Source organism: Aedes albopictus, chromosome 3 (assembly GCF_035046485.1).
Source record: "Aedes albopictus strain Foshan chromosome 3, AalbF5, whole genome shotgun sequence".
NCBI lineage: Eukaryota > Metazoa > Arthropoda > Insecta > Diptera > Culicidae > Aedes > Aedes albopictus.
The window spans coordinates 108,941,515-108,968,508 of record NC_085138.1 but is presented as its reverse complement, the minus strand read 5'-3'; the positions used below and the strand labels follow the sequence as shown (position 1 = coordinate 108,968,508).

General features: G+C 42.1%; 1 protein-coding gene across 6 annotated transcripts in view; it reads left to right on the top strand.

Moving 5' to 3' along the window:
- LOC109414810 (adenylyl cyclase 78C) overlaps window positions 1–13,966 on the top strand; it is a 420,295-nt gene extending 406,329 nt beyond the window's left edge. For 5 of the 6 annotated variants that reach the window (XM_062859289.1, XM_062859288.1, XM_029875572.2 and 2 more), the window contains 4 exons: window positions 10,793–11,089; window positions 11,352–11,577; window positions 12,547–12,692; window positions 13,276–13,966. In XM_062859289.1, coding sequence (XP_062715273.1) covers window positions 10,793–11,089; window positions 11,352–11,577; window positions 12,547–12,692; window positions 13,276–13,395 — 789 coding nt within the window. In that variant the 3' untranslated portion in view covers window positions 13,396–13,966. Of the gene's footprint in view, window positions 1–10,792; window positions 11,090–11,351; window positions 11,578–11,886; window positions 11,948–12,546; window positions 12,693–13,275 lie in introns of all 6 variants that reach the window. The other variant, XR_002131191.3, reaches the window with a different exon arrangement.
- The last annotated feature ends 13,028 nt before the right edge of the window (window positions 13,967–26,994 follow it).

Genomic DNA, 26,994 nt, shown 5'->3' with positions numbered 1-26,994 from the left:
GCTATTTGTTCAGGGACTCCTCCAAGAATTCCTCTAGGAATACCTCTATCGATTATTCCAGGAATTTCTCAAGGAATTCCTTTAATAATTCATCGAGATATTTCTTCAATGAGCTTTTCTTAGGATTCCTTCAGGCAGTCCTAATGGATTATCACTAGGAATTTCTGCAGAGTTTTAACTATCGATTCCTCCTAGGTGTTGGAGTATAGATTTAAACGACCAAGTAGTCCAAACCCCCTATTGATTTTTTTTGGAAGCAATGAACTTGATGAACGCGATCAACCATGTACACTCAGAAATAAAAGTATACCGTCTACCCCCGTTGGTTTTTTTTTTTAACCAGTTCATTTATTTGGGGCTCAATCGCGTTTAACGCTTTGCGGAGCCAAAACTCATTTTTTGTATTTTATGTACAAATTTGATTCTTATACAACATAGTTAGTACGGGACGGAGCCAGGATACTCGTGGCAGCTCGAGATTAGTGGGTCACATATGCTTTTAGGATGGGCGTGGTAAGGACTGGGGGTAAGGGTTCTCTGAAGCTCATCCGGGAGGTATAACGTAATGGCGTGTTCGTTGTCTTCATAGTGATTCAGCCCCAGATTGTAGCGGGCTTTTCATCTGCCGGATGGCCAGGAACAACACAAAGACGAAAAACGGAGAAAAAAAAAACTGGGGGAGAAAACACAAAAGAATTAAACCTTTATACAAGACAAACGAAGAAAGTCGTAAATGCATAGCATATAAGTGACATCGCGAGTGCCCAACACGTCTCGCACAAGAACAAAGGGTTGTCTACCTCGGGCCTCAAGGGTATCCAAAAGTAGTGCTCTGGAGGCGTCATTATCCGGGCATTGCCAAACTACGTGGTCGATGTCATCATAACCGGAACCGCACTTAGTACAAACATTGCTCAACGCGAGGTTAATCCTGTGTAAATGCGCATCTAGCGAGTAATGGTTGGACATAAGCCTTGACATTACGCGAATGAAATTTCGACTTACATCCAAACCATGCCACCACGCTCGCAAGGAAACATTAGGAATAATGGAATGTAACCACCGTCCCAGCTGGCCATCTCGCCAATCATTTTGCCAACTTTGAAGAGAACTCTGGCGAACAAAATGGAAAAATTCATCATGTGAAATTCTTCTATCATAGATCTCACCTTCCTGTGCGCCCACCTTTGCGAGAGAGTCCGCCTTCTCATTGCCATAAATTGAGCAATGTGAGGGGACCCATACAAAGGTAATCTTGTAGGATCTTTCGACCAGTGCACCCATCTGCTCCCTTATTTTTGTAAGAAAGTAAGATGGATGTTTAACAGGTTTCATCGACCGGAGTGCCTCAATCGAACTAAGGCTATCCGAGAAGATGAAGAAATGGTCTACGGGCATGTTGGAAATCATCCCCAAAGCGAAGTTGATTGCTGCCAGCTCAGCAACATAAACCGAGCAAGGTTCCTGAAGTTTGCGGAAGGCGGCGAAATTTTCATTGAAGACACCGAAACCAGTGGATCCATTTATGCGAGACCCATCAGTGAAGAATCTCTTACAGGAATTGACATTTTGGTACTTTTCGTTAAAAATGCGAGGAATAGATACACATCGAAGTTGATCTGGTATTCCCTGAACAGCTTGTTTCATGGACAGATCGAATTTAACAGAGGAACTGTCATTGGTGAAGTGTACACGAGGAGGATTATAACCTGGGAGGCTAATTTCAGATGACATGTAGAAAAGATAGATTCTCATGAATTTTGACTGAGTGTTCAGACTGAGCATTTCTTCGAAGTTTTCAATAACAAGTGTGTTGCTCACTCCACACTTGATAAGTAACCTTAGCGAGAGCTCCCAGAAGCGGTTCTGGAGAGGTTTCACCCCTGCCAGGACCTCTAGGCTCGCATTATGCGTTGAGTGCATGCAGCCGAGGGCAATGCGCAGACAACGATATTGAATTCGTTCCAATTTTATTAGGTGGCAGTTTGCTGCTGAGTGGAAACAGAAAGAGCCATACTCGAGAACCGAGAGAATAGTCGTTTTGTAAAGTTTTATGAGGTCTTCCGGGTGAGCACCCCACCATGTTCCGGTAATTGTGCGTAGAAAATTGATCCTTTGCTGACATTTTTGCACCAAATACTTAGTTTGGGTACCCCAAGTGCCTTTTGAATCAAACCAGACCCCAAGGTATTTCGAAGTCAACGATTGGTCGATTTCTATTCCCAAAAGATTGAGTTTCAGTTGGGCTGGGCGCTTTCTGGAAAACACAACCAATTGAGTTTTTTGCGGAGCAAACTCGATCCCCAAATCTCTTGCCCAAATGGACAGATTGTTTAAGGAACTTTGCAATGGTCTTTGCAACATTTCTGCATGAGGGCCTTTTAGAGAAACCACAGCATCATCTGCAAGTTGTCTTAGCGTGCATTGTCCTTCCAGACAACTATCAATGTCTTTCACGTAAAAATTATAAAGCAAGGGACTTAAACATGAGCCTTGGGGTAGGCCCATGTAACTAATTCTGGAAGTTGTCAGTTGTCCGAGATTGAAGCTCATATGTTTTTCTGACAACAAATTATACAAGAAATTGTTTAAAAGTCCGGGTAGTCCACTATTGTGCAGTTTTTCTGACAATATTTCTATGGAAACTGAATCAAAAGCGCCCTTAATATCCAAGAAAACTGAAGCCAATTGCTCCTTTTCCGCAAAGGCCAGTTGAATATCTGTTGAAAGCAACGCTAGACAATCGTTTGTTCCTTTGCCCTTGCGGAACCCGAATTGTGTATTTGAAAGCAAGTTATTCGATTCAACCCAATGGTCGAGTCGCGATAGGATCATTTTTTCCAACAATTTCCTTAAACATGATAACATAGCAATTGGGCGGTATGAATTATGATCAGACGCTGGTTTACCAGGCTTTTGAATAGCTATTACTTTGACCTGTCTCCATTCATGCGGAACGATGTTGTCCTCCATGAATGAGTTGAACAGGTCTAGTAATCGTCTTTTTGCGATATCTGGGAGATTCTTAAGAAGATTGAACTTTATCATATCGCGTCCCGGAGAAGAATTGTTTGATGAAAGAAGAGCTATAGAAAATTCCAGCATTGAGAATGGTCTGTCCAGAGAACCGTCTCTTGAGATTGATTCCCAAGAAATTGGTCGTGCTGGGACTGAGTCTGGGCAGACTTTTTTCGCGAAACTGAATATCCAACGGTTGGAGTATTCGTCACTCTCATTAGAAGATGAGCGGTTTCGCATGTAGCGAGCCACTCTCCAAAGCGTTGTCATCGAAGTTTCTCTTGAGAGACCCTCAATGAAGTGTCGCCAATAACTACGCTTTTTCGCTTTTAGCAAGTTCCTCAGTTGTCTTTCAAGTTTTTCGTATTCTTGATAAAGATCCGAGGTGCCATGCCTACGAAAAGCTTTGAAGGCATCAGATTTTTTAAGATACAATTGAGTGCAATCATCATCCCAGCCAAGTGTGGCTGGTCTTCTTTTGAAGGTTGCACTTGGAACGCGTCGTTTTTGTGATTCTAATGCACTTCTGTAAATCAGTTCAGACAGGAATCGATACTCATCCAAAGGTGGGAGAGGATTGGATGATTCAACCCCAAAAGATACCGCTTCTGCATACTTTTGCCAATCGATATTCCTAGTGAGGTCAAAAGGAACCTGAATTGGCTCGTCTGACCTTTCGTAATTATGTTTTATGGTGGTTATAATGGGCAAGTGATCACTACCATGAGGATCTTCGATCACCTTCCACGAGCAATCGAATGATAGTGAACTTGATCCCAAAGAAAGGTCAAGCCGACTTTCTCTACCGTCGGATGCAATGCGTGTCACTTCACCTGTATTCAAAACGTTCAAAGTGAAATCGTCGCACAAATCATAGAAAATAGCCGCTCTGCGATCGTCATATGGCTCGCCCCACCCAGTACCATGTGAATTCATATCACCCAGAATTAAAACTGGATGTGATAGTGCAGAAACTGCATTCCAAAGATGACGGCGGTTAATTGAAATACCTGGAGGAATGTAAACGGAAGCTACGCAAAGATCTTTACCCTTTACGTTTATTTGGCAAGCGACAATTTCTATGCCAGGATGAGTCGGGATTGGAATTTTATAAAATGAGTAACATTTTTTGATCCCCAAGAGTACTCCCCCGTAATGGTCATCTCTATCCTGGCGAATTATGTTGAAATCGTGGAAGTTGAGTTCATCTTCAGAAGAGAGCCATGTTTCACAAAGTGCAAATATATCACAATCTGAGTTGTGAATCAAAAACTTAAACAGGTCTAATTTAGGTTTTAAACTATGACAGTTCCACTGTAGCACAGTGATCATATCTTGCACCTCACTTGATGAATTAGACATCGAAAGATATGAGCGAAGCAAGGAGGGGCCATGATTGTGTCAAATTCCGAAGATATTCTTCTACTGTTGGGATAAAAATATCAATAATGCCTCGAAGTGTGTCCGGAAGGCCGATGGCATCATATAAGCGATCCACAAGAACCCTGAAAGTTAGCAGTCCTCTTTTGGGTTTGGAAGGTTTAGTTGAAGTTCGAGGAGCTTTCGTAGCCTTTTTCTTGCTACTTTGTCGAATGCTTTTTTTTGAAGTATACTTAACAGTCGGAGGCGGATTCACTGGGTCTTTACTGCAGCATGGAACTGAGTAATCAGGGGCCTGTTTGTTCGGAGTTTTTAAATTTACTCCGCCTCCTTTTGTATTAGGCAAACTTTTGAGGGAAGATTTCAAAAATACTTTTCGGCGCAATCCCGGGGAAGATGATGACTTCCTTTTTCCAGGTGCGTGTACCTCCGAAGAAGATCCACCCTCATCAGTTTCGTCATCGTCCTGATCATCAGAAGACAACTCGTGAAAGGGATTTTCAACTGGGACAGCTGATTCAGACACGGATTCTGGTGTTTTAAAAGATTTCACCATCTCCGCATATGTCTGTTTGGAGCGCCTTATGATAGAGCGACTCTCATTTTTAATGCGTCTTTTATAGGCCGGGCAATCTTGCAAGTCATGTGGATCTCCGCCACAGTAGCTACACTTTTCAGCTTCCTGTGTGCAAGAGTCCTCTAAATGAGCCTGGTTGCATTTGCCACAACGGGGCTTGTTGTCGCAAAAGCTATCACTGTGACCAAACTGCTTGCATTTGGTACAATTGAATACCTTCGGCCTAAAAAGACGCACTGGGTAAAAAGCACCATCAATGACTACAAATTCTGGGAGGACGGAACCTGGGAAAGTCACTCGAAAAAACGCTGATGGCGAGTACACTTTCTTACTCCCTTCAATGGAAGCCTTAGACAGCCGCTTACAATCTAGGATTGCCACATCGGGGATAGATCTATTCTTAAAGCGTCCGAATCCGCTCTTGATGTCATCGCACGTCAGCATTTCGTCGAGGATCTTCCCCTCCACCTCTACTTGTCGTGCCGGCACATAGATCGTATATTCACAGCTAAACGCTTCGTGCTGAGCAATTTCATTTGCTGCTTTGTAACTAGGTGCAGTTACACGCAGCTTGGTCTGTTTCACTTGGTGAATAACAGTCCCAGGATACTTACGCGTCAGATCTCGAGAGATTGAGAGTACATTCAACGGTTTGTTTTTGCGCCGGAAATAGACAACCCAAGGACCAGGCGAAGATGGTTGGTAAAATCGCGTTCGAGCAATGAGATCTTTAGGAGGCGTTTCGCCTCCATTCGAAACGTCCATGCGGGAAAAGTCTACCGCGGATATATCAGCAAGTGAAGAAAAAAAAAATATATATATATATAAGAAAAAAAAAGAAAAATGGAAAAAATAAACTTATCTAATGCACCCTACTTGGGTTTAAAACTAAATCGAAAAAAAAAAACAACTATTTTCAACCTAACCCGGTTTTTATCTTGGCGCACCTTAATGCGCAACTGGGAGAGAGACAGAAGAGTGGACAAAAAAACAACCTTGAAAAATAGGCAGTTGGTTTGCAAGCGCAAAGCAAAGAGGAGATGAGTAGGTAATAAAACCGTGCTACTTAGCCGTTATTGTTCAGCCGTTCCTGCTGCTGCAGCTACCAGTCCACGGCCGGGGACAACAAAGACGGCAAAATCACCACACTAATTGATGCTTGCGGTGTGCGGTTCAATATGAAGTCGTTCACTTTGATAATTTTAACGACTTATTTCGCGGTGGGACAGTCAAACTAATAGTTTGCTGCTTCCTTCGGAGAGGCGGTTACCTGGGCACTTTCGGGACTAACGCGTGTCGAAAAAACTACCGTCCGGTAGAGCAAAAAAAACGACCGAAATTGCGAATAAAAGCGCCGCGTAACGAGACTGGGAAAACGTCGACCAGCTCACTCAAGCACTCAACAAGGAATGGGGGACCCCCGTTGGTTTAACCGCATCTAATCTGAATACTTTTTAATTTGACCCCCGCTAATCTGCACATCGTTCAAACTACAAATGGTTCAAATGTCATTCTGCTCATGGAACGGGGTAAAACGGAACGCAGAATCAAAACAAAACAGCAAAAATGGTTACCATCGGTGTGTTTTTCGATGCCCACAGGGTTACTAGAAGTTCAAATTAAAAAATGAACCCCGTTGGTTTGCATGAAGTGCCGTTCAAACCAACGGGGGTAGACGGTACACGGAATTACTATTATTTATGCATTTTGTATCCGCATCTCTCTCACTCTCTTTCTGTTTTCATGCTATCTGGTGCTTCGCCTGGGTTGATGAAACACTTCTCTTTAACCCAGGCTAAACGGCAGATAGCATGAAAACAGAAAGAGAGTGAGAGAGATGTGGATACAAAATGCATAAATAATAGTAATTCCGTGTATACCTTTATTTCTGAGTGTAGGTTTATCAGCTGCTCGAATCTCCTGTTATAAAAAAGGCAGTCGAATAAACAGCTGTTCACTTTTGTTACTACTCTGAACTTAAACAGTGTTTGTTTACTACTCAGTCCGAAGCGGTTATCCCCAAGTTAAACTAGGATTTCTTCCTAGGAATTCTTCCAGGGATTTCTCTAGAAATTGCTATTGGGATTCTTTCAGGAATTGCTAGTCTAGTGTGACTAGACAATCCATCTGGGATTCACTTAGAAGTTACTCCGCTGATTTTCAAGGAATTTCTTCAGAGATTTTATCCAGGGTTTCATCTTTCTCATGGAATTTTTCCAGAAGCTCCTATTAGCCTTCCTGTGGGAGTTCTAACTGAGATTGCTCAAGCAACTCCTGCTGCGGGGTTTTCAGCAACTTCACCTAGAACTCCTTAAGAAATTCTAAATGTGGTACCTTCGGGAATTCTACTAGGTATTCCTCTTCCTAGCAATTTTCGTAGTATTTTTAAAGATATCCCTTCGGTGATTTTTCCAGTGATTTCTTCAAGGATTTATCCAGGACTTCCTACGAAGATTTCGTTCAGGGGTTCTTCCAGAAATTCCTCATAGGATTTCTCTAGGAACTCATATTGGCCTTCCTCCATGTATTTCAACTGGGATTCCTCAAGCAATTTTTATTAGGACCCCTCAAGAAATTCTAGCTGGGGAATTTCCAAGCATACTTCGTGGGATTTCTCCTGGTATACTTGCAGCAATACTTTCGGGAAATCTTTTTGAAATTCATCCAGAAATGTCTCCTGCGATTCCACCAGGGACTCCTCCATAGATTTCTCTAGAATACCTCTACCGATTCTTCCATGGAGAACCTACAGTAGTCATCCAGGTATTTATTCAAGGAGCCTATCTTAGGATTTGATGGAGTTTTTCTAATAATTCCTATAGAGATTCCTCCAGAAATTCCTCCAAGAATTTTTGGTGGGATCATTCACGTCAATCTTCTTGGGATTACTCCAGAAGTTCCTCCGGTGATTCCTCCAGGAACATCCGCAGAGATTAAATCCAGAAATTCCACTGGGATCCCTCTAGCAATTGCAACTGTGGTTCTACCATTCCTCCTATGACTTCTCCAGAAACTTTTACTTAAATACCTTCAGGAGTTCTTCTATGGATTGCACTAGAGATTTCTTCTCGTGCGATTCCTTCAGGAATTCTTGCTAGGATTATTCATGGCAATATTTGTGAGATTCTTCCACAAGTTCCTCCGATGATTCCTCCAGAAATTTCAGCTAGGATTTCTCTAGCAATATTTCCTGCGGTTTTTCCATCCATTCTTGCTAGGACTCTAACTGCGTTACTTCAGAAATTCTGCTAGGGATTCTTCTAGAGCTTTCTCCTGACTTTCTTACTGGGACCTCCGGGCAAACTTCCTGGAATTCTTGCAGGAATTCCTTCGATTGTTCTTTCAGGCACTTCTCCAAGGATTCATCCATGAATTCTTCCTGAGAATTCATCCTAAGATTCCTCCAGAAATTCCTCACGGAATTCCCGCAGAAACACATCTTGGCCCTTCTCCAAGGATTCCTCAAACAACTTCTCCTGCGGTTTTTCCAGCAATTATTCCTCTAGAAATTCTAACTATGGTACCTCCAGGAATTCTTGTAGTGATTCCTTTAGGAATTTATCCTGTCATTCTTGCTGGAACTCTTCCGGGAAATCTTTCTGAGATTCCTTCAGAAATTCCTCCCACGATTCCTTCAGAACCTTCTCTGTGGATTCCTCCAGAATACCTCTACCAGTACTTTCAGAAATTTCCTCCAGATATTTCTTCGAGAAATTTTTCTTTGTATTCTCCCAGCTACTTGTGATGGGGTTTGAAATGCCGGTGTACAGTTTCGTCCAGCAAGTCCTCCTAGAATTTCTGCTGAATTTTCAACAATGATTCAACCGAGAATCCTTCTTAGTATTCCTCCAAAAAATTTTCCTCAGATTTTTCCAGAAACTGCCTCCGGTGATCCCTCCAGGAATTTTTATCCAAGTCATTTTATCCAAGGATTCTCCCCACAAAGTTTTCATTGAAATCCTCCAGAAACTTCCTCCATGAACTCCAGCTGGATTCCTTAAGTAATTCCTGTTGTGGTTCTTCCAGCAATTAATCCTAGGACTACCCGGAATTCATATAGGGATTCTTCTAAGGATTTTTTTTTTTTAACTTTTTAAAGACACAGACACGTTTAATGCTTCCAGTGAGCTATTTGCTCTTTGAAGGAAGCACTACACTAGACAACGGACTAGCATGCAACGACCAGTGGCACAGCCGAAAACTTTTCCTGACAGCTGCGGCGGGAATCGAACCCGCACTCCTTAGCACGATGCGACTAAAGGCTTGGTGACCTTAGCCGCACGACCACGAAGCCGCACAGGATTACTCCTGGGATTCCTTCAAAAACTCTTGCTGGGATTATCCAAGGCATTTTTTCTAGGAATCTTCCAGAAGCTCCTTCGGTGTTTCCTCCAGAAATTTTATTCTGGGAATCCCAGGCTGGGGTTTCTCCAAAAATTTCTCATGGGATTCTTCAAGGAACTTCTGTTGACCTCCATCTAGGAGCTCCAGCTAGGATTTCACCAGGAATTCCTGCTGCAATTCTTTCAGAAATTCCTCCGAAAACTTCTCCCTAAATTCTTTCTGTGATACCTGCAGGAATCCTTCAAGGGATTTCTCCTGGCACTCTTGATGGGATTCTTCCGGGTTATCTTCCTAGGATGCTTCCAGAAATGCCTTTGGTAATTTTTCAGGAATTTTTCTAAAGATTCATCTAGAAATTCCTACAGAGGACTCCTAAAAGAAGTTCCTTGAATATATACGTAGGAGGGAGGAATACCCTTGAAGAATCGGTAGATGTATTTTGGAGAAAACTATGACGGAGTCCCTGTAGGAACCCTACTAACAAAAGTAGCTGCATAACAGCTTATGGAGCAAACGCTCTTGGAAGAAAGCTAGCATAAGCACTTATACAGCAAAAATGTTAGTTGGGAATCGCAGGATAAATTTCTGGAGGAATCCCAGTAAGATTGCTAGAAAGAATTCCAGCTTGAATGCCAGGAGAAATCCTTAGAAGTAAGAAATGTTGGAGGAGTCCTTGGAGGAATAGCTGCGGAATCCTAGCTGGAATTCCTGGATGTAGGCCAAAACGAGTTCCGGAAGGAATCCCATGAATTAATTCCAAGATCACTCTACGTTTATGTACTGCTTCCAAGATTACCCAAGAAATTTTTCCTGAGATTGTTCCAGAAATTCCTTCCGTGGATTCTCCACATTTTTTTAGGATCCCTCTAGAATTTCCTTCTGTGGTTCCTCAGGCAGCTATATCTAAGAATCTGTATAGGGTTCCTTTTGAAGTTCTCTCTGGGTCCTTCCAGGAGAACTTCATGAGGAAATCCATAAATAAAAACAGCTGGAAGAATTTCTCAAAATAGTCCCTAATAAACTCCTGGAGAGGATTTTCATTTGAAACATATGAAAGAATTCCCGAATGAACTTCCAGAGGAATTCCGGATGGATCTGCAGGAATTCCAAACGGAACTCTTGGAGGAAACCAGAAAATAGTTCCTCGATCACTACTGGAAAGAGTTCCTGAAGAAATCCTGGAAGTAGATTCTTAAAGAATTCAAGAACTTCGCGGAATGAATTCCAAGAGGAATCCCAGAAAAAGTTCCGGAAGTTCCGGAAGAAGTTCCCGAAGACATCCACGAAGGAATTCCCGGATAAATTCCAGATGCATTTTTTCTTAGATCTTTCCAGGAATCCTACAAGAACTTCTTGTAGGACTTCGCCAAAACCGGATATTCCACAACACTAAAATGAGAAAAAATAGAAAAGAGAATGTCGTGTATAGCACATTTATCCATAACCGCTAAACACTATTTCATTGCTTCACAGACCAAAGTGGACGAAAAGGACGAAGAGGCCGTGTGCGATCTGGTTGAATTTGCCTTGGCCATGCGGCAGAAGCTACAGGAGGTCAACAAGGACGCTTTCAACACGTTCCAGCTGAGGGTTGGCATCAGCAGTGGTCCACTGGTAAGCGGAGTTATTGGAGCCCGAAAACCCGTGTACGACATCTGGGGAAATACGGTGAACGTGGCGTCCAGGATGGACTCCACCGGAGAGAACTGGAAGGTCCAGGTTCCGGACTATACGGCAGCACTGCTGCAGACCAAGGGGTACACGTGTGTGGTAAGTTGTAGATGGGGTTAGCAATTACGAAATTCAATAGAGTTAATAAACTATAGAGGACGAATGTCGCTGGCGTCGCTGCCGAAACATCTCTTGCTGGCGGAGATAGGCCGGGCTATAAGTGTCAAAGCGAAAAAGTATGCAGTTTGACAGATAGATACCCGACATGTTTCCGAACGAGAACAAAGGGAACAGCAGCGACATTCGTCCTCTATAGTTTCTTAACTCTATTCGAAATTCTCATTGGATCATCATTTCGCAGCAACGTGGAGAGGTGAACGTGAAGGGAAAGGGTCTCATGTTGACCTATTGGGTGCTCGGTATGAATGTTTCCGCCAGTCAATTAACCTCGCCGGCACTGATGCCTGCCGGAGTGCCGCAGGTCCAGACGCCGTCCCTACAGAGACAAATCTCTCAGCACAGCTCTCTTGCGGCAGTAGTTTTTGGTATGATGCAAGCGTCCAAGAGGAGCAACCATAACACAACTCGTAAGTATCCGCAACTGCTTTGTAACCCCGCTGTTCCTGTTAGAATCAGCTAAAAATGTCAGATGTTAAGTGTTTCTTCCACTCTACTCGATGTTGCTTCAGGAATATAACATTTGATGTTTTCGCTGTGTTCTCAATGGTTTCAGTTCTCTGTCTGATGTCTGATATTTTTAGCTGGTTGCTCCTCACTTTGTTACTGTTTCACAAGTTAAAACTATCACTTTCTTTTTTCAAAATATACTCTTATGTGTCACGAAAATCACTTGCATTGAAACACAAACCATACACTTGAATCGCAATGTACCGCAGACAAATGTGGCTGGAGTCGTGCTAAAAACTTGACCGTCAATAAGATGCGTTTGCTGGCACCGTATGTATAAGCTTCCAATGCTTCTTTTCCTTTGAAGAGAGTTTTTCAAGCCCCATTAACCCGGTTGTCGCCTCTAACCACGGACCCGTGCCGGTTGACCTCTCTAATTTTGTGTTCGTCAACAGTGTTCCTACCGTTCCGGGTATAGTTCTAACCAAACACACTGTGGTTGTTGTCCATCGTACAAGTTGTTACCAGTAACGCTCACCATTGCCGGCATGTTTTGTCTCAAGTCTAACCTCCAGTATGCTTAGTATTGTTCAACATAACCTTACAACTTTTATATCATCTTTGAACTTTGATTTTTGTGACGTCTCGAATTCCGAACTATTCCGCGTATAGTCAGTCCCTCGTGCGACAATGAGGTGACTTTGGCTACACTGGAAATGAATTTTCTTTGGTAGGTTTATCTTCAGAGTTGCCAAAACATCTTCGTTTACAATCGAGGGACTGAAACAGAGTAAAATAAGAGACTTTTTTTAAATCAGTATTACTTTTGTTTAATAACGATATTCTATTCGTAATACAATTCATACCGTTCGGGATTCGAAGCGTCCAGAAAATTGAACCAGCAAAATAACATGTTTCTTTTTCTTCAGCAACCGCAACGCCTTCGCCGAAAACCCGGTTCGGGCGACGGGGAAGCACATTCAGCTCAGTGAGATTGAGTCAGAAAGTGCAGTCTAATAATCCGATCCGACGGAACACAACCCGGGTGCGGGGTCGGAGTTACACCATGAAGAAGGTACTTTATTTTTACTTGTTATCACTCTTTAGGAACTAACACAAATTGAACATCTCTAGAAAAAAATACACAAGAAACGCGACGCGAGACAGGACACAACACTTTTTTGTTAGAACTGTTAACAAACAGACAAACAGACGTAACACTCTGATAAAATTTGCTAGTTGGCCAACTGTCCAACCGTGGAGCTCGCATAGTTTTTGTTCGAGTTTGACGTTTGCTCACTACCGCCACCTAGTTGGTGGTCGGCCAAACTTAGTCCTTTTAGCATTGGGCGAAAATGTTTCCGTGACTATGATATGAGTCGAAAAATGTTCGAAGTGTTACGTCTGTTTGTCTGTACTTTTATTTTCAGAGATGTTCAATTCGTATACTGTCTGTAATTGCGTAACAGTCCCACCTTTGTTGGGTTTTTTATTCAGATGAAGGGTCAGTTATGCAAGTATAGGAAGTATATGCCATAAAAAGTATATAAAAAAATATTTTTCTAAAATGTTGTATTAAGAAGTCTGAAAATAAAAACATTTATATTTAAATAAATTGCACACGATTTCGAAAAATGCTTATTTCTCTCATGTTACAGCCAACCATCCCTCATTCGCCGTCGGTGCAGATTCCGACCTGTACCACGCCGGACAACAATGTGATACCATCCTTCCTGCAGCTGCATCAGAACGTCAAAGAGGAACAGACTGGAGTGTAAATGGAAGAAAATCTAAGAGATAGAGAAAGAGAGAGCGAGAGTTGTAACTATTTTTTATTGTACCGGAATCTACAAATTTTTCGCTAGACGCCGACTGCCACTTTCCACGAAGAGGGAAGAGGCATCCAGGCAGAAATTAGCACACTAGAGAAAGTGACAAACGTAGCCAAATATTGTATTCTAGTCATGAACAAGCCAGAACAAATAGAAAGTCAAATACACAACAACTTTTACTGTTATACTAACTGCACAAACCATTTCTAAACCAATAGATAAGTTGTACTGTATTGCAGGTCGATCAAATTTTAATCAAAATTCAGACTAAACTATTGAAATCTAGCCATCAATCAAGATCAAAAAACAACAATTCAATAGATTGCAGTTACAAAACATAGTGGTTACATTGGACAAAAAAAAACAATCTAGTGACAAGACACCTAAATGTGATTCTAAATGTATTACCTTTCAGTTGAAGGACTGTATTTGCTGTACTTATGAAGTATGATCTAAACAAATAAAAGAAAGCTATATGGAATCAACAACTGTTATGCCAAAATGCAATGAAGAAAAATAGATCCGAACGCGTTTTAAAATGTGTTTTTGAAGACTCCTTTCCTTTTCCTCAAATACATAAATTTTACGATGTACCTACCTAAACAACAATCGGTAGTGTAATTTTGATTTTGTTCTTGCTTACTTATCATAAGATTTGTGCGCTTAAAATCAACAATAGTCGACCATTCTGGGATTTTAAAGAGCTTGAGTCCGTAAAACCACACATTACAGTTACTATATAGTTACGTCAAGCGACAAGACAAGTGGCGTTCTCTAAGCGTATCAAGGTGGAAGCTCTCTGTATCATTGTTCGTGATTTGTCATAGGAGAAGGTGGTGTGCGTATGTTTTGATATCCGCATACAAACAGTAACGCACACTACCGCATGAACGTTGAACTTAGCAGATAGCGCTGCGGTAGTGTCCCCCGAGCATCAGCGGAGTGAGCATTCTTGATGTTCTTATTCTTTGCTATGGGTTAAAATAATTTAAAAATGACGTATCCAACCAAAAACCTGCGCTGGCGACACTTCTTTGTGACATATGTGCTGCTTGGGTGGAGAAATCCCAGAAAGAATTCCAGCGGGAAACCCAGGAGGAATCGCTATAGATATTCAGGTTTTCCTGAAGGAATACCAGGAGGAATTCGTGAGGAGTTCGTGAGGCATTCCAGGAGGAATTTTTGGAGGAATCCCAGAAAAAAATCCAGCGGGGATCCCAGGAGGAATCCCAAGAACTCCAATAGAAGTCCTAGGAGGAATCCCAATAGAAAATCCTGGATGAATTCCAAGAGGTTTTCTTGAAGGAATCATAGGAGGAAGTAATGAAAGAATCACAGGAGGAATCCCAAGATGCAATTCCTGAAGGAATCCCAGGAGGAATTCGTGGAGGGATCTCAGGAGGAATTCCTGAAAGAATCCCAAGAACATTTTCTGTAGGAATCCCAGGAGGAATTCGTGGAGATATCCCCACAGCATATTTTGGAGGAATCCCAGGAGGAATTCCTTAAGAAATTCCATGAGGTATTCCTGGAAGAATTTCTGGAGGAAACCCAGGAGGAGCTCCTGGAGGAATCCCAGGAGATTCCTGGACGAAACTCAGGAGAGATTCCTAAACGAATCCCAGGAGGAATTCCTGGAAGAATCCCAGAAAGAATTCCCAGAGGAATCCCAGGAGGAATTCCCGAAGGCGTTCCCGGAAGATTCACAAGAGGAATTCTAGATTTGATTTTTTGATTTGTCTTTCTTAAAGAGACTTTCAGCCCTTGGCTGGTTCGTCTCTCCAAATTCTAGATAGAATTCCAAGAGAAATGTCTAAATGAATCATAAGATTAATTCCTGGAGTAATTCCAAAAACAGTTCCTGAAGGAATCGTGAAGGAATTCCTGGAGAAAAACCCAGGAAGAATTCCTACAGAAGTTTCAGGAAGAATTTCTGAGGTTCCTGATGAATCCAGAATTGCTGGGGAAATCCTTGAAGGGATTCCTAAAGAAAATCGCAAAAAAAAATTTCTGGAAATATTACCCTGAGGAACATCAGAAGAAACTCATACAGAATTTAAAAAGAAATTCCTGGAAGAATCTCAGAAGGAACCCAAAAAGAAACTCCTAGAGGAATCCAAGAAGAAATTTCTGGAGGACCACGTGCAATTCCAAAAGGAACTCCTGAAGGAATCCTAGCAGGATCTCGTGAAAGAATCTTGGAAGGAATCTCACAAAAAAAAACTCCTGTAGTAATCACATAAGAAATTCTTTAAGGAATCCCACGAGAAACTCTTGGAGGAAGTGCTATAAAAATCCCTGAGAAATCATGGCAAAATCTCAGGATCGAAATCATGTTCTTGCAATCTCAGGCTTAGGCAGTCTTTGATTTTAGCGTTGATAGTTTGTTATCTTTGCCGACGTTTCGGTCCTCGGATCGAACCTTCTACAGGGCCTATTTGTATCGAATATATTAGACTTAAATACGACTTCGGTGAAAGCAATCGCCACCTTTTTTTCCATAGTCTGTTCGGTATTTCAATTCTTAACCCTAAAAGGGATACCTGGGGTCCATTGGACCCCAGGCGCCTTGCAGAGCTCGTCTTTGATGGAACATACTCAGCGAGGTGACTAAACTGAGGCCATGAAGGTATCCCTTTTAGGGTTAATATCGGTTCAGTGTCTGGATCTGATACCAGTATGCATTTAGTGCAACTGTGAACAAAATCATCGTCCATTTTATCCATTCGGGTCCGCCATACTTCAGTCCTCAATCTTCTTTCATTGCCGACATTCCGAGGTGCATATTATGAGCCAACCTTAAGAGCCGGTGTTGAAGGCATCTTGGAATCACCATTCTTTGATCTTTCATCACCAGGTTACCATCACTAGTTAGGCTGTCAGCTAACTCTTTGTATCTCTGTGGAGTCTTAGGCCATAGCCGTGATGATCTCTGTGACAGTTCTATATCGGTTTTTGTGCAAGTGATAATTTCATCGATCGAAATTGATACGGGGCTAGAATCACTGGCCACCGCTTTGATGATTGTTTTGGATTCCTCGTCGAAACAGTTTCCCTGATTTGGTGTAGACTGACATGATCGAGATAATGGATCAGCTATATTGTTTTTCCCTGGTCGATACATAACGTTGTGATCATATGACATCAGACGCTTGAATCTGTTTCCGAAAATGGCAACTAGAGGTTTATGGTGGCTCCTGGAGTACGATTCTGTAAAAAACTTATTTAAAGATGTTCTAGGTTATCCAAGAAATTAACGCCTTAAGATCTACAAGGGTAATCAATGAATTGTTTTTATATTATTGATATGGTGTAACATCATACAGATCCTTGGAGCATAGTTTTGTAGAGACAACATAGTTTTCAAAGATGATCTCCAAGAACTTCCGCGAGAACAGACCAGAAAATCTACAAGCGTAACCAAGGATGTTTTCGATCACCTGGCAATCATTTGACTCATTTGTCCATAACTCAGTTCAGAAGCATATGTTGAAATTTGGTGTTCGGCAAACTTGTACAGAAGACGTTCGCTCTGTGCAAACGCTTTAACTGCAATGCTTTATAACTGAAAGTCCGCTAAGTGCAACAATTTTGCAGTTATCGCACCGCTATCTGTCAAAATCGAAACGTCAACAGAGTTGCGATGATGATGACTGCAGCTGCATTTCGATGTTTTCGAGTGCATTTTGGCTGCGTCAAACAACAATTGACAGCCGTTTGACGTCAAGGGGCTAGTCGCTTGGAACATTGTGCCAAGAGGTGCCAAGCACACCGTCTTATACGCTGTGTGACACACCGAGGCACTCTGAGGCACAATTTTGACACTTGAGTTTGGGTGAAAAAACTAGGCAACCATGTGCATTTGACCTGTAAAATGAAAACAAACAGTTGGTTGTCTTGGTAGTTTCCAAGCAAAATTTGAATCATCAACCAGTGGCACTTCGGGGCACACTGAGGCACAATTCAATACTCGGTGGCACACTGAAAATAATTGGCGCAAGTAAAGATGTGCTCAGCGGCTCCCCCTTGTTTGACGTCTGTCAGTCGTTGCAGTTAGCGAATTTCATTCGATAACTGAAACGTAAACATGTTGCACTTATCGAACGTCTACTGTAGATTAATGTTTTTCCTACAATTATCACCAGGGACGTCATATTCTAACTCTTATATTTACGATGTAAAAGTGTTAGTACCACCTACTCATACTAAACGATCGGATTTTTCTACACATAAGAGCTAGAATATGGCGTCCTTGGTAATAATTGTAGGAAAAACACTAATCTACATGTTTGCCGAACACCACATTTCAATATTATGCTTCTGAACTGAGTTATAATATATATCCATATATTATAATATATATTATAATTATAATATAATATCAATATCAAGTATAATATATATCCAGCTTTTTACGCTGGCTATAAAACCACGAGGGGTGATTCGATTTTGACATTTTTTGCCGACCGATTTTATGGCTTGATCATAGTAAGCAGTAATTTTAGTTTGTTGATTGAGCTGTCAGGAATTTTCACTACTGTTGTTTTAAAGTTACGGTATCATCGCATTGCAATATTTTTATGTACATATGTAATCGAACTATTTTAATTATTATTCGCTTTTATTTATTTTAGGGAACAAAGGATGATAAAGCTGATGAACAAATGTGAGAATTGGGACTGTTCTATACGCCAAATAATTTAACTTGAGGAATGATTATCCATCCGGATTCCCCGGTGTCGTACACCCTCCAGTAGTGTTTCCCTTACATCAGGATTCCACAAGAAATTATTTGAAAGACTCCTCCAGAATACCGACAATTTAATCATAAATACAAGTACTCTCTCAAGAAATTTATTTAAGCGCTTGTGTAATAAAATATTCAGTCTAGTGGACACTTCTCAAAATAGTTTGAAACCGCCAGCCGAGTTTTTTTAGAACACCTTTATATGTGCAAGACTTTTGAAATGTATAGCTGAAATTTTATAAGGCGCCGTTCTTATGAACTGTTAAAGGGATTTGGCTGATAATTGGATAATTGGCTGATAAATTAGAATACATTTTCAGCTTAAACTGGTTCTTTAAAACGGGACTGTAAATGATTTACACTATGTCCATAATTTCGTTAGATATCACATTGCATTCTCGCCACAAATCTATGAAAATTCTTTTAAGCATTTTGTGAAGGGTCACAATCAGAGTTGTTTCGGATATTCTTTTTTATCTCAGAATATTGCACACATATTGATTTTGAATTTTTGAACAGAGGAAGAAACATATTAGTTATTTTATACATCGAATAACATATTCGTTGGTTGAAATTGGATGAAATCCCGATCTTTTAACTTTCGTGATGTAACAGCTCCTAGACCTTCACTTCACGCAGTCTCTTAGTAGATGGCGACAATAGGCGTCTCTTTGCAACGTGCAACTCCCTGCCAAAATTTGTATTGAAATTCCAGGTTCTTCATAAACCTAAAATGTCACAAATGTTAGAAATTAATTGGATATAATTAGGAAAAAAAAGATGATTACCATTTTACTTTGATGATCGTTTATAATTTCTGACGTTTTATTATCAACAACTAACATTTTCACCTTCGCAAAGTTTGCTTTGATCCATCCATAATAATTATTATAGCGGCGGCAAGAATTGTCAGAAGGGGGTGATTCAAATATTATGGCAGGCTAGCGTAAAAAGCTGGATAGTACTACGTTTGTCCAATTCAGGAGTTGTCCAAGTCCAAGTCCAAGATTTGGTCTTTTCCACAGAATTTTTTTTCGTGACGTTACAACGCAAACTTCAACCAGTTGAAACTCAGGCTTCCGTGAACCGATTTTCTTTCTTTTAGTCTCATTTGAAAGATCTTTTCGAGTACAAAGAGCATACAAAATTTCATATTTGTAACGTTTTCCGTATTTGAATAAAATTTAAAAATGTTGATTTTTCGTGACGTTACAACGCAATAAAAACCCATACTATGATCAGCCATATTTCAGAGTTGTAAAGTCTTCCGATTAAAAATCTTTTTATGCTAAAAAATTTTCATACATTTATCTACAAATGATGGAAGACTTTTGAAAAATCAGTGTGTTGGTGTTTAAAATACGACAGTTTGGATGAAAAATGTGCCTAAAAGACTTGAAATCACGATTTTAATGTTCATCTTAATCGTCGTTCAATTTATATTTATTTTATTGTCACACTAATATCATGTCGAATACATTTTTGGACGACAAAAGTAATGTAGAATGTGATAAAAATGTCAAATATGCCATAACTCAACTTTGAAAAATTGGTATTGATGATACGGGGCCCGTAGAATGTGTCTGAGACATTGTTTTCAAAGATGATTTAGGACATCCAAGAACTTCCGCGAAAACATATCGGAAAATCTACAAGTGTAATCAATTAATTGTTGTTACATTACTGATGCGGTGTAATATCCTACCGATCCATGGAGCATAGTACTGTTAAGAACTACTTTCCAAAGATAGGTAATCCAAGAACTTCCGCGAGTAAAGACTTTGAGATCTACAAATGTAATAAATGGATTTTTGTTATATTACTGATGCAATGCAACATCCTACAGATCCATGGTTGACAACCGGAAAACCTGAATGATGTTGCACCGTATCAGTAATGAAACAACAATCGATTGATTACGCTTGTATAACCTAAAGACCTTCGCAGAAGCTATTGGGGTACTTAGAACATCTTTGGAAATCAGTTCATTACACAGTCATCCAAGAACTCCACGAATACTGGCCTTTAAAACTACAAACGTCATCAGTGGATTGTTATTAGATTACAGATGCGATGCTAACACCCTACAGATTTATGGAGGATAGTCTTGTAGTGTACTGATTTCCGAAGATGTACTAGGTCCTCTAAGTACGCGCGCAAAAATAGGCCCTATGGTCTACAAGCGTGATTAATGAACTGTTGTTACATTACTATTGCAATGCATCATCCAACAAGCCCGTGGAAGATACCTAGTTTTGTAGAATTTTCCATATATGCCACCCAAATACTCTCGCGAAAAATCTACAAGCGTGATCTATGAGATATTTGTTGTTATCACATTACTTGTGCGGTGTAACATCATACAGGTCCATGGAGCATGGTACTGTAGAGAACTACTTTCGAAAGATGTTCTAGGTCATCCAAGATGTTGATTACAGACAGAAGTTCTTGGGGCACCTAGAACATCTTTGGAAGTTGGTTCATTTTTTTCATTTATTTAGTTCACATCAAATTCATGATAATACTGAATCAACAATTTGCCGCCATAATACTCGATTTGCAGCTGCAGCTCTCCATCCTCGGTCACGCCCAACACTCGCCAGATCACGCTCCACCTGGTCCGCCCATCGTGCTCTCTGCGCTCCACGCCTTCTTGTACCAACCGGATGGTTAGCAAACACCAACTTTGCAGGGTTGTTGTCCGGCATTCTTACAACATGCCCTGCCCACCGTATCCTTCCAGCTTTGGCCACTTTCTGGATACTGTGTTCGCCGTAAAGTGCAGCGAGCTCGTGGTTCATCCTTCTCCGCCACACACCGTTCTCCTGCACACCGCCGAAGATCGTCCTTAGCACCCGTCGCTCGAAAACTCCGAGTGCTTGCAGGTCCTACTCGAGCATCGTCCATGTCTCGTGTCCGTAGAGGACCACCGGTCTTATTAACGTCTTGTACATGGTACATTTGGTGCGGGGGTGAATCTTTTTTGACCGCAGTTTCTTCTGGAGCCCATAGTAGGCACGACTTCCACTGATGATGCGCCTTCGTATTTCACGGCTCACGTTATTGTCAGCCGTTAGCAAGGAACCGAGGTAGACGAATTCTTCTACGACCTCGAAAGTATCCCCGTCTATCGTAACATTGCTGCCAAGGCTTGTCCTGTCTCGCTCAGTCCCACCTACCAGCATGTACTTTGTCTTAGCCGCATTCACCACCAGTCCGACCTTTGCTGCTTCACGTTTCAGGCGGATGTACTGTTCTTCCACCGTTCCAAATGTTCTGGCAATAATATCCATGTCATCCGCAAAACAGACAAATTGGCTGGATTTCGTGAAGATCGTACCCCGGCTGTTGAGCCCGGCTCGTCGCATAACACCTTCCAGGGCGATGTTGAATAGTAGGCAGGAAAGTCCATCACCTTGTCGTAGTCCCCGTCGAGATTCAAATGAACTGGATAGTTCACCCGAAATCCTTACGCTGTTCTGCACACCGTCCATCGTTGCTCGTATCAGTCTAGTCAGCTTCCCGGGAAAGCTGTTCTCGTCCATAATTTTCCATAGCTCTGTGCGGTCGACAGAGATGGCATTTCACCGTAGCGATTCACTGCGGCGTCAGTTTATCGACCACACTGGGGATAGGAACATTTTTCACCACACCAAGAAGCCAGTTTCTCTTGTTTTGGGTGGTAGGTAGACCAAGCGCTAGTGCGTGCTCTTGCTCGTCCGCCTTGGATCGAGTGTGGCTCACTCTTTCGCGCGCATCGCTCTCCGGCGCTCTCCCGTGTTTTCACCCAGCAGTCACCGAATTATCACCATGGTGTCGCCGGGGCGAGAACTCTCCGGCGTTTCACCGCAGCGCGCACTCTGGCGCAAAAACCTCACTGGAGCGCGCACCCGGGTGATTTTTTACACTTCTAGCGTAACATTTGAAAAGGGCCTATCTGCAAAATGTAAACAAACCCGATTTTCCACTATTCCTATCAATATCTACCTAAGCTATCCCATAACACCTTAATCAATGAGAAAAGAGCTATTTTACCCGTATTTTAAATAAATTTTAAAAGGGCCTATCTGAAATTGAATAATCTTTTAGGGCCTAACTGCATTCAAAAGGGCCTAACTGAAAATTACCTTTCAAATCAGATAGGCCCTTTTGTAAATTTTGATTATTTTTCATATTTTTCAATAATTTTTAGTAGTTCTTTAACTTTCCTGGAATTATACATGAAAATAAATCCAAAATATTTTAAATTAGCTAAAATTAGGAAAAAATAAAAGGGCCTAACTGAAATTTTTCCTTCAAATCAGATAGGCCCTTTTGTAAATTTGGGTAATTTTTCATGTTTTCCAATAATTTTGAATAGCTCTTTAACTTTCCTTGAATTATCGATAATAATAATCCAGAATAATTAAAATAAGCTAAAAACAAGAAAAAAATAAAAGGGCCTAACTGAAATTGCCGACGATAAAAGGGCCTAACTGATAGGGCCTAACTGATTTTCCGATTGTAAAAGGGCCTATCTGCCGTTCATGTTCAAAATACATTATTTATTGAATTTTTGCTATAGTATGATGCAAATTATGCACAGAACCATAAAGTAGATTCCCATATGTGTCAATAGATGGAATAAAACACCTAAAAAAGTCTTTCGTTTTTAAATAGGAATAACTAATCTGGGAGGTAATCTTCTCATGCGATTTTCTTAATATTTACGTTTTGCAGATAGGCCCTTTTCAAATGTTACGCTAGACTTTCACCGAAGAGAATTTTAAATCGCTCTCGCCGCACTGTTGTGTGGAATAGCGCTCAGGGAGCTAAGAGATTTATTTCTACCCACCAAGCTTGCGCGCATCCGAATCGCAGTGGTGGATCCACATATAAGAGAAGGGCTCCTGTTCAGATGCACAGCGTGAGTGGTGTATTTTCTATTTCTCTTTCCCACACTGAGGATATGGACATCTCTGGCGGTCGATACTGTCGTATGCCGCTTTGAAGTCGATGAACAGGTGATGCGTTGGGACCTGGTATTCACGGCATTTCTGGAGGATTTGCCGTACGGTGAAGATCTGGTCCGTTGTCGACCGGCCGTCGATGAAACCGGCTTGGTAACTTCCCACGAACTCATTTACTTTAGGTGAAAGACGACGGAAGATGATCTGGGATAGCACTTTGTAGGCGGCATTCAAAACGGTGATCGCTCGAAAGTTCTCACACATTAACTTGTCGCCTTTCTTGTGGATGGGACAGATTATCCCTTCCTTCCACTCCTCCGGTAGCTGTTCGGTTTCCCAGATCTTGACTACTAACTGGTGCAGACAGGTGGCCAACTTTTCCGGGCCCATCTTGATGAGTTCTGCTGCGATACCGTCCTTACCAGCCGCTTTGTTATTTTTGAGCTGGTGGATGGCATCCTTAACTTCCATCAGCGTGGGAGTTGGTTCGTTCCCGTCCTCTGCTGCACCAACATAGTCATTTCCTCCGCTGCCTTGGTCCTCCGTGCCTACATTCTCTTCGCCATTCAGGTGCTCGTCGAAGTGCTGCTTCCACCTTTCGATCACCTCACGTTTGTCCGTCAGGAGGCTCCCTTCCTTATCCCTGCATATTTCGGCTTGCGGCACGTAGCCTTTGCGGGATGCGTTGAGCTTCTGGTAGAACTTGCGTGTTTCCTGTGAACGGCACAGCAGTTCCATTTCCTCGCACTCCGCTTCTTCCAGGCGGCGCTTTTTCTCCCGGAAGAGACGGGTCTGCTGCTTCCGCTTCTGTCTGTATCGCTCCACATTCTGTCGGGTTCCATGGTGCAGCATTACCGCCCGCGCTGCATCCTTCTCCTCCAGAATCGCTCTGCACTCCTCGTCGAACCAATCGTTTCGTCGACTCCGTTCTACGTACCCGATAGTGCTCTCGGCTGCGTTGTTGATGGCTGCTTTCATTGTACTCCAGCAGTCCTCTAGAGGGGCCACATCGAGCACACCCTCGTCCGGCAACGCTGCCTCGAGATTCTGCGCGTATGCGGTGGCGACATCCGGTTGCTTCAGTCGCTCTAGATCGTACCGGGGCGGCCGCCGATAATGTACGTTGTTAATAACGGAGAGTTTTGGGCGCAGTTTAACCATCACCAGGTAGTGATCGGAGTCGATATTAGCGCCACGATAGGTCCTGACGTCGATAATGTCGGAGAAGTGCCGTCCATCAATCAGAACGTGGTCGATTTGCGATTCCGTTTGTTGTGGTGATCTCCAGGTGTAACGATACGGGAGGCTGTGCTGGAAGAAGGTGCTACGAATGGCCATGTTCTTGGAGGCGGCGAAATCGATGAGGCGTAGGCCATTTTCGTTCGTCAGCTGGTGGGCGCTGAACTTTCCAATCGTCGGTCTGAATTCCTCCTCCTGGCCTACCTGAGCGTTTAGATCCCCTATGATGATCTTGACGTCGTGGTTTGGGCAGCGGTCGTACTCGCGTTCGAGCTGCGCGTAAAATGCGTCTTTGTCATCATCAGTGCTTCTGGAGTGAGGGCTGTGCACGTTTATTATGCTAATGTTGAAGAATCGGCCCTTGATCCTCAACCTGCACATTCTTTCGTCGATCGGCCACCAACCGATCACGCGCCTCTGCATGTCGCCCATCACTATAAAAGCTGTTCCTAGCTCACGTGTGTTGCCGCAACTCTGGTAGATGGTATGATTACCTCTAAACGTTCGCACCATAGATCCTGTCCAACACACCTCCTGCAGCGCTACGATTCCGAACCCGCGGTCCTTCAGTATATCGGCGAGTATACGGGTGCTCCCGATGAAGTTGAGAGATCTGCAGTTCCACGTACCGAGCTTCCAATCGCAAGTCCCTTTTCGTCGCTGTGGTCGTCGCCATTGGTACGGTTCGCATTCTTCTCTTGTTGATTTTCCGGTGCTAGTCTTTTTTACGGCTGGCTCGCAGGGCCTGACACCAACCCACTAACCCAGGGAGCTGGGCTTACCTTCCCGGAAGCTACGGGTTCTGGAAGTTGGTCCATTACTCAATAATGCTCCATTGACCTGTAGGAAATTGCACCAACCTGAACCGATGGCTTGGCCCATGGTGAGTATAAAACATTCAGTTGGTGCGACGGATCACAGACTGCCCCAAGTGGGAAGAAAATCTGGTATTCTGTGGATGGTGTCTAGGAAGGATGTCACCGTGATGGGAATTTAATAACTTTACTCTTAGGGATGAAGTATGCAAATATTGCAGAACCCGGAGTAAATGATAAGCTCCAAATTCATGCAGTGGGACATTTAGGTATTCCAGAACCCAAAATACAGGGGCGAGACCGCTTCACTGAATGTCTCGAAATAAATCATGATAAAATAAAAATGGGTACAATTATTGAAATTGAAGAGGTAAACCCTTGATACTTTTATTTCAATTATCCCATTTTCTGGATCGATGGTTACACTCCTGACCTAACATGATACCAAGAGTTATGGAACCTGGCAATTTTGCAGGATGATTTCCAGAATGGAAGGTTGAGCAGGAAGTAGGTAACTCCTGGCAAGACACCGAGTTGTGGAATCTAGCAAGATGGTTTCCATGATGGAAGCTTGAGCAGAAAGTAAGGAATCGGAGAGAAATAAGCAAGATACCTTAGGGAATCTGATTGAATTTTTCAATGAAATTTGATGCAAATGTTAACTTTCTACCACTTTACGAAAAGCTAATATCCGTGCTGCCACTCTTCGCACGTCAGTCTCATGTTGTTTTTCAAAGTGCCTACGTTTTGCGCTATAACTCCAATTGTTTTCGAAAAAATGTAGGGGTAGGCGGGGCAATATGGACACCCGGGGCAGAATGAACACCCTCAATATTTTGAAATATGCGAACTTTTTTGAACTTTTTATGAATAGAGAATATAGTCCATTTGTCTAAAACGTAGTTTCAGAAAAGAAACATTCGAAATTAAAATTATACTTGATTTTACACGAACAAGTTGTGTCCTCCGTTTTTTGTGCATGGAAATTATAATTTTCACACCATCTAAAATAAAATTTAGTGATTAATTTATTGCAGGTCGATTAAAACCTGATATTTCTAGAACACATGCAAGTAGTTTTGCTGTAGCTTAACATGTTTATATTTTCTTCTTTATTATATCTTCTTCTTCTTCTTGGCGTAACGTCCTCACTGGGACAAAGCCTGCTTCTCAGCTTAGTGTTCTATGAGCAATTCCACAGTTAGAGCTTCATCTGCCAATGACCATTTTGCATGTGTATATCGTGTGGCAGGCACGAAGATACTCTATGCCCAAGGAAGTCAAGGAAATTTCCTTTACGAAAAGATCCTGGACCGACCGGGAATCGAACCCGTCACCCTCAGCATGGTCATGCTGAATACCCGTGCGTTTACCGCCTCGGCTATATGGGCCCGTCTTTATTATATCTAAAATCAAGTTTGGAAATATCTTCTGCTGCCGTGGCAAAATGGACACTCACCTTTTTGAAAGAAGCGGCAGGCAAGGGAAAAATATAACCTGAATCACAAACCAACCAAATTCTTCGATTTCAGTATATTTTCGGTGAAATGTTCACTATAGTAGACATAGGGTGAAACAAATTGGTCAAGAAACGACAGCAGTGGAAAATAGTTGTTCTAGGCACAACTGTACATGCCGACAAAAACGAAGCTTTATCCAAAACAGTCTGAATTTAAATTAACTGAACAAAAATGAACTACTTCGGCGTATTATATATCCACAACAGTTGTTTTGTAATGAAATGACTTTATAGGTGTGAATATGTACGAAATTCGTAAAAGTCTCATGGTGTCCA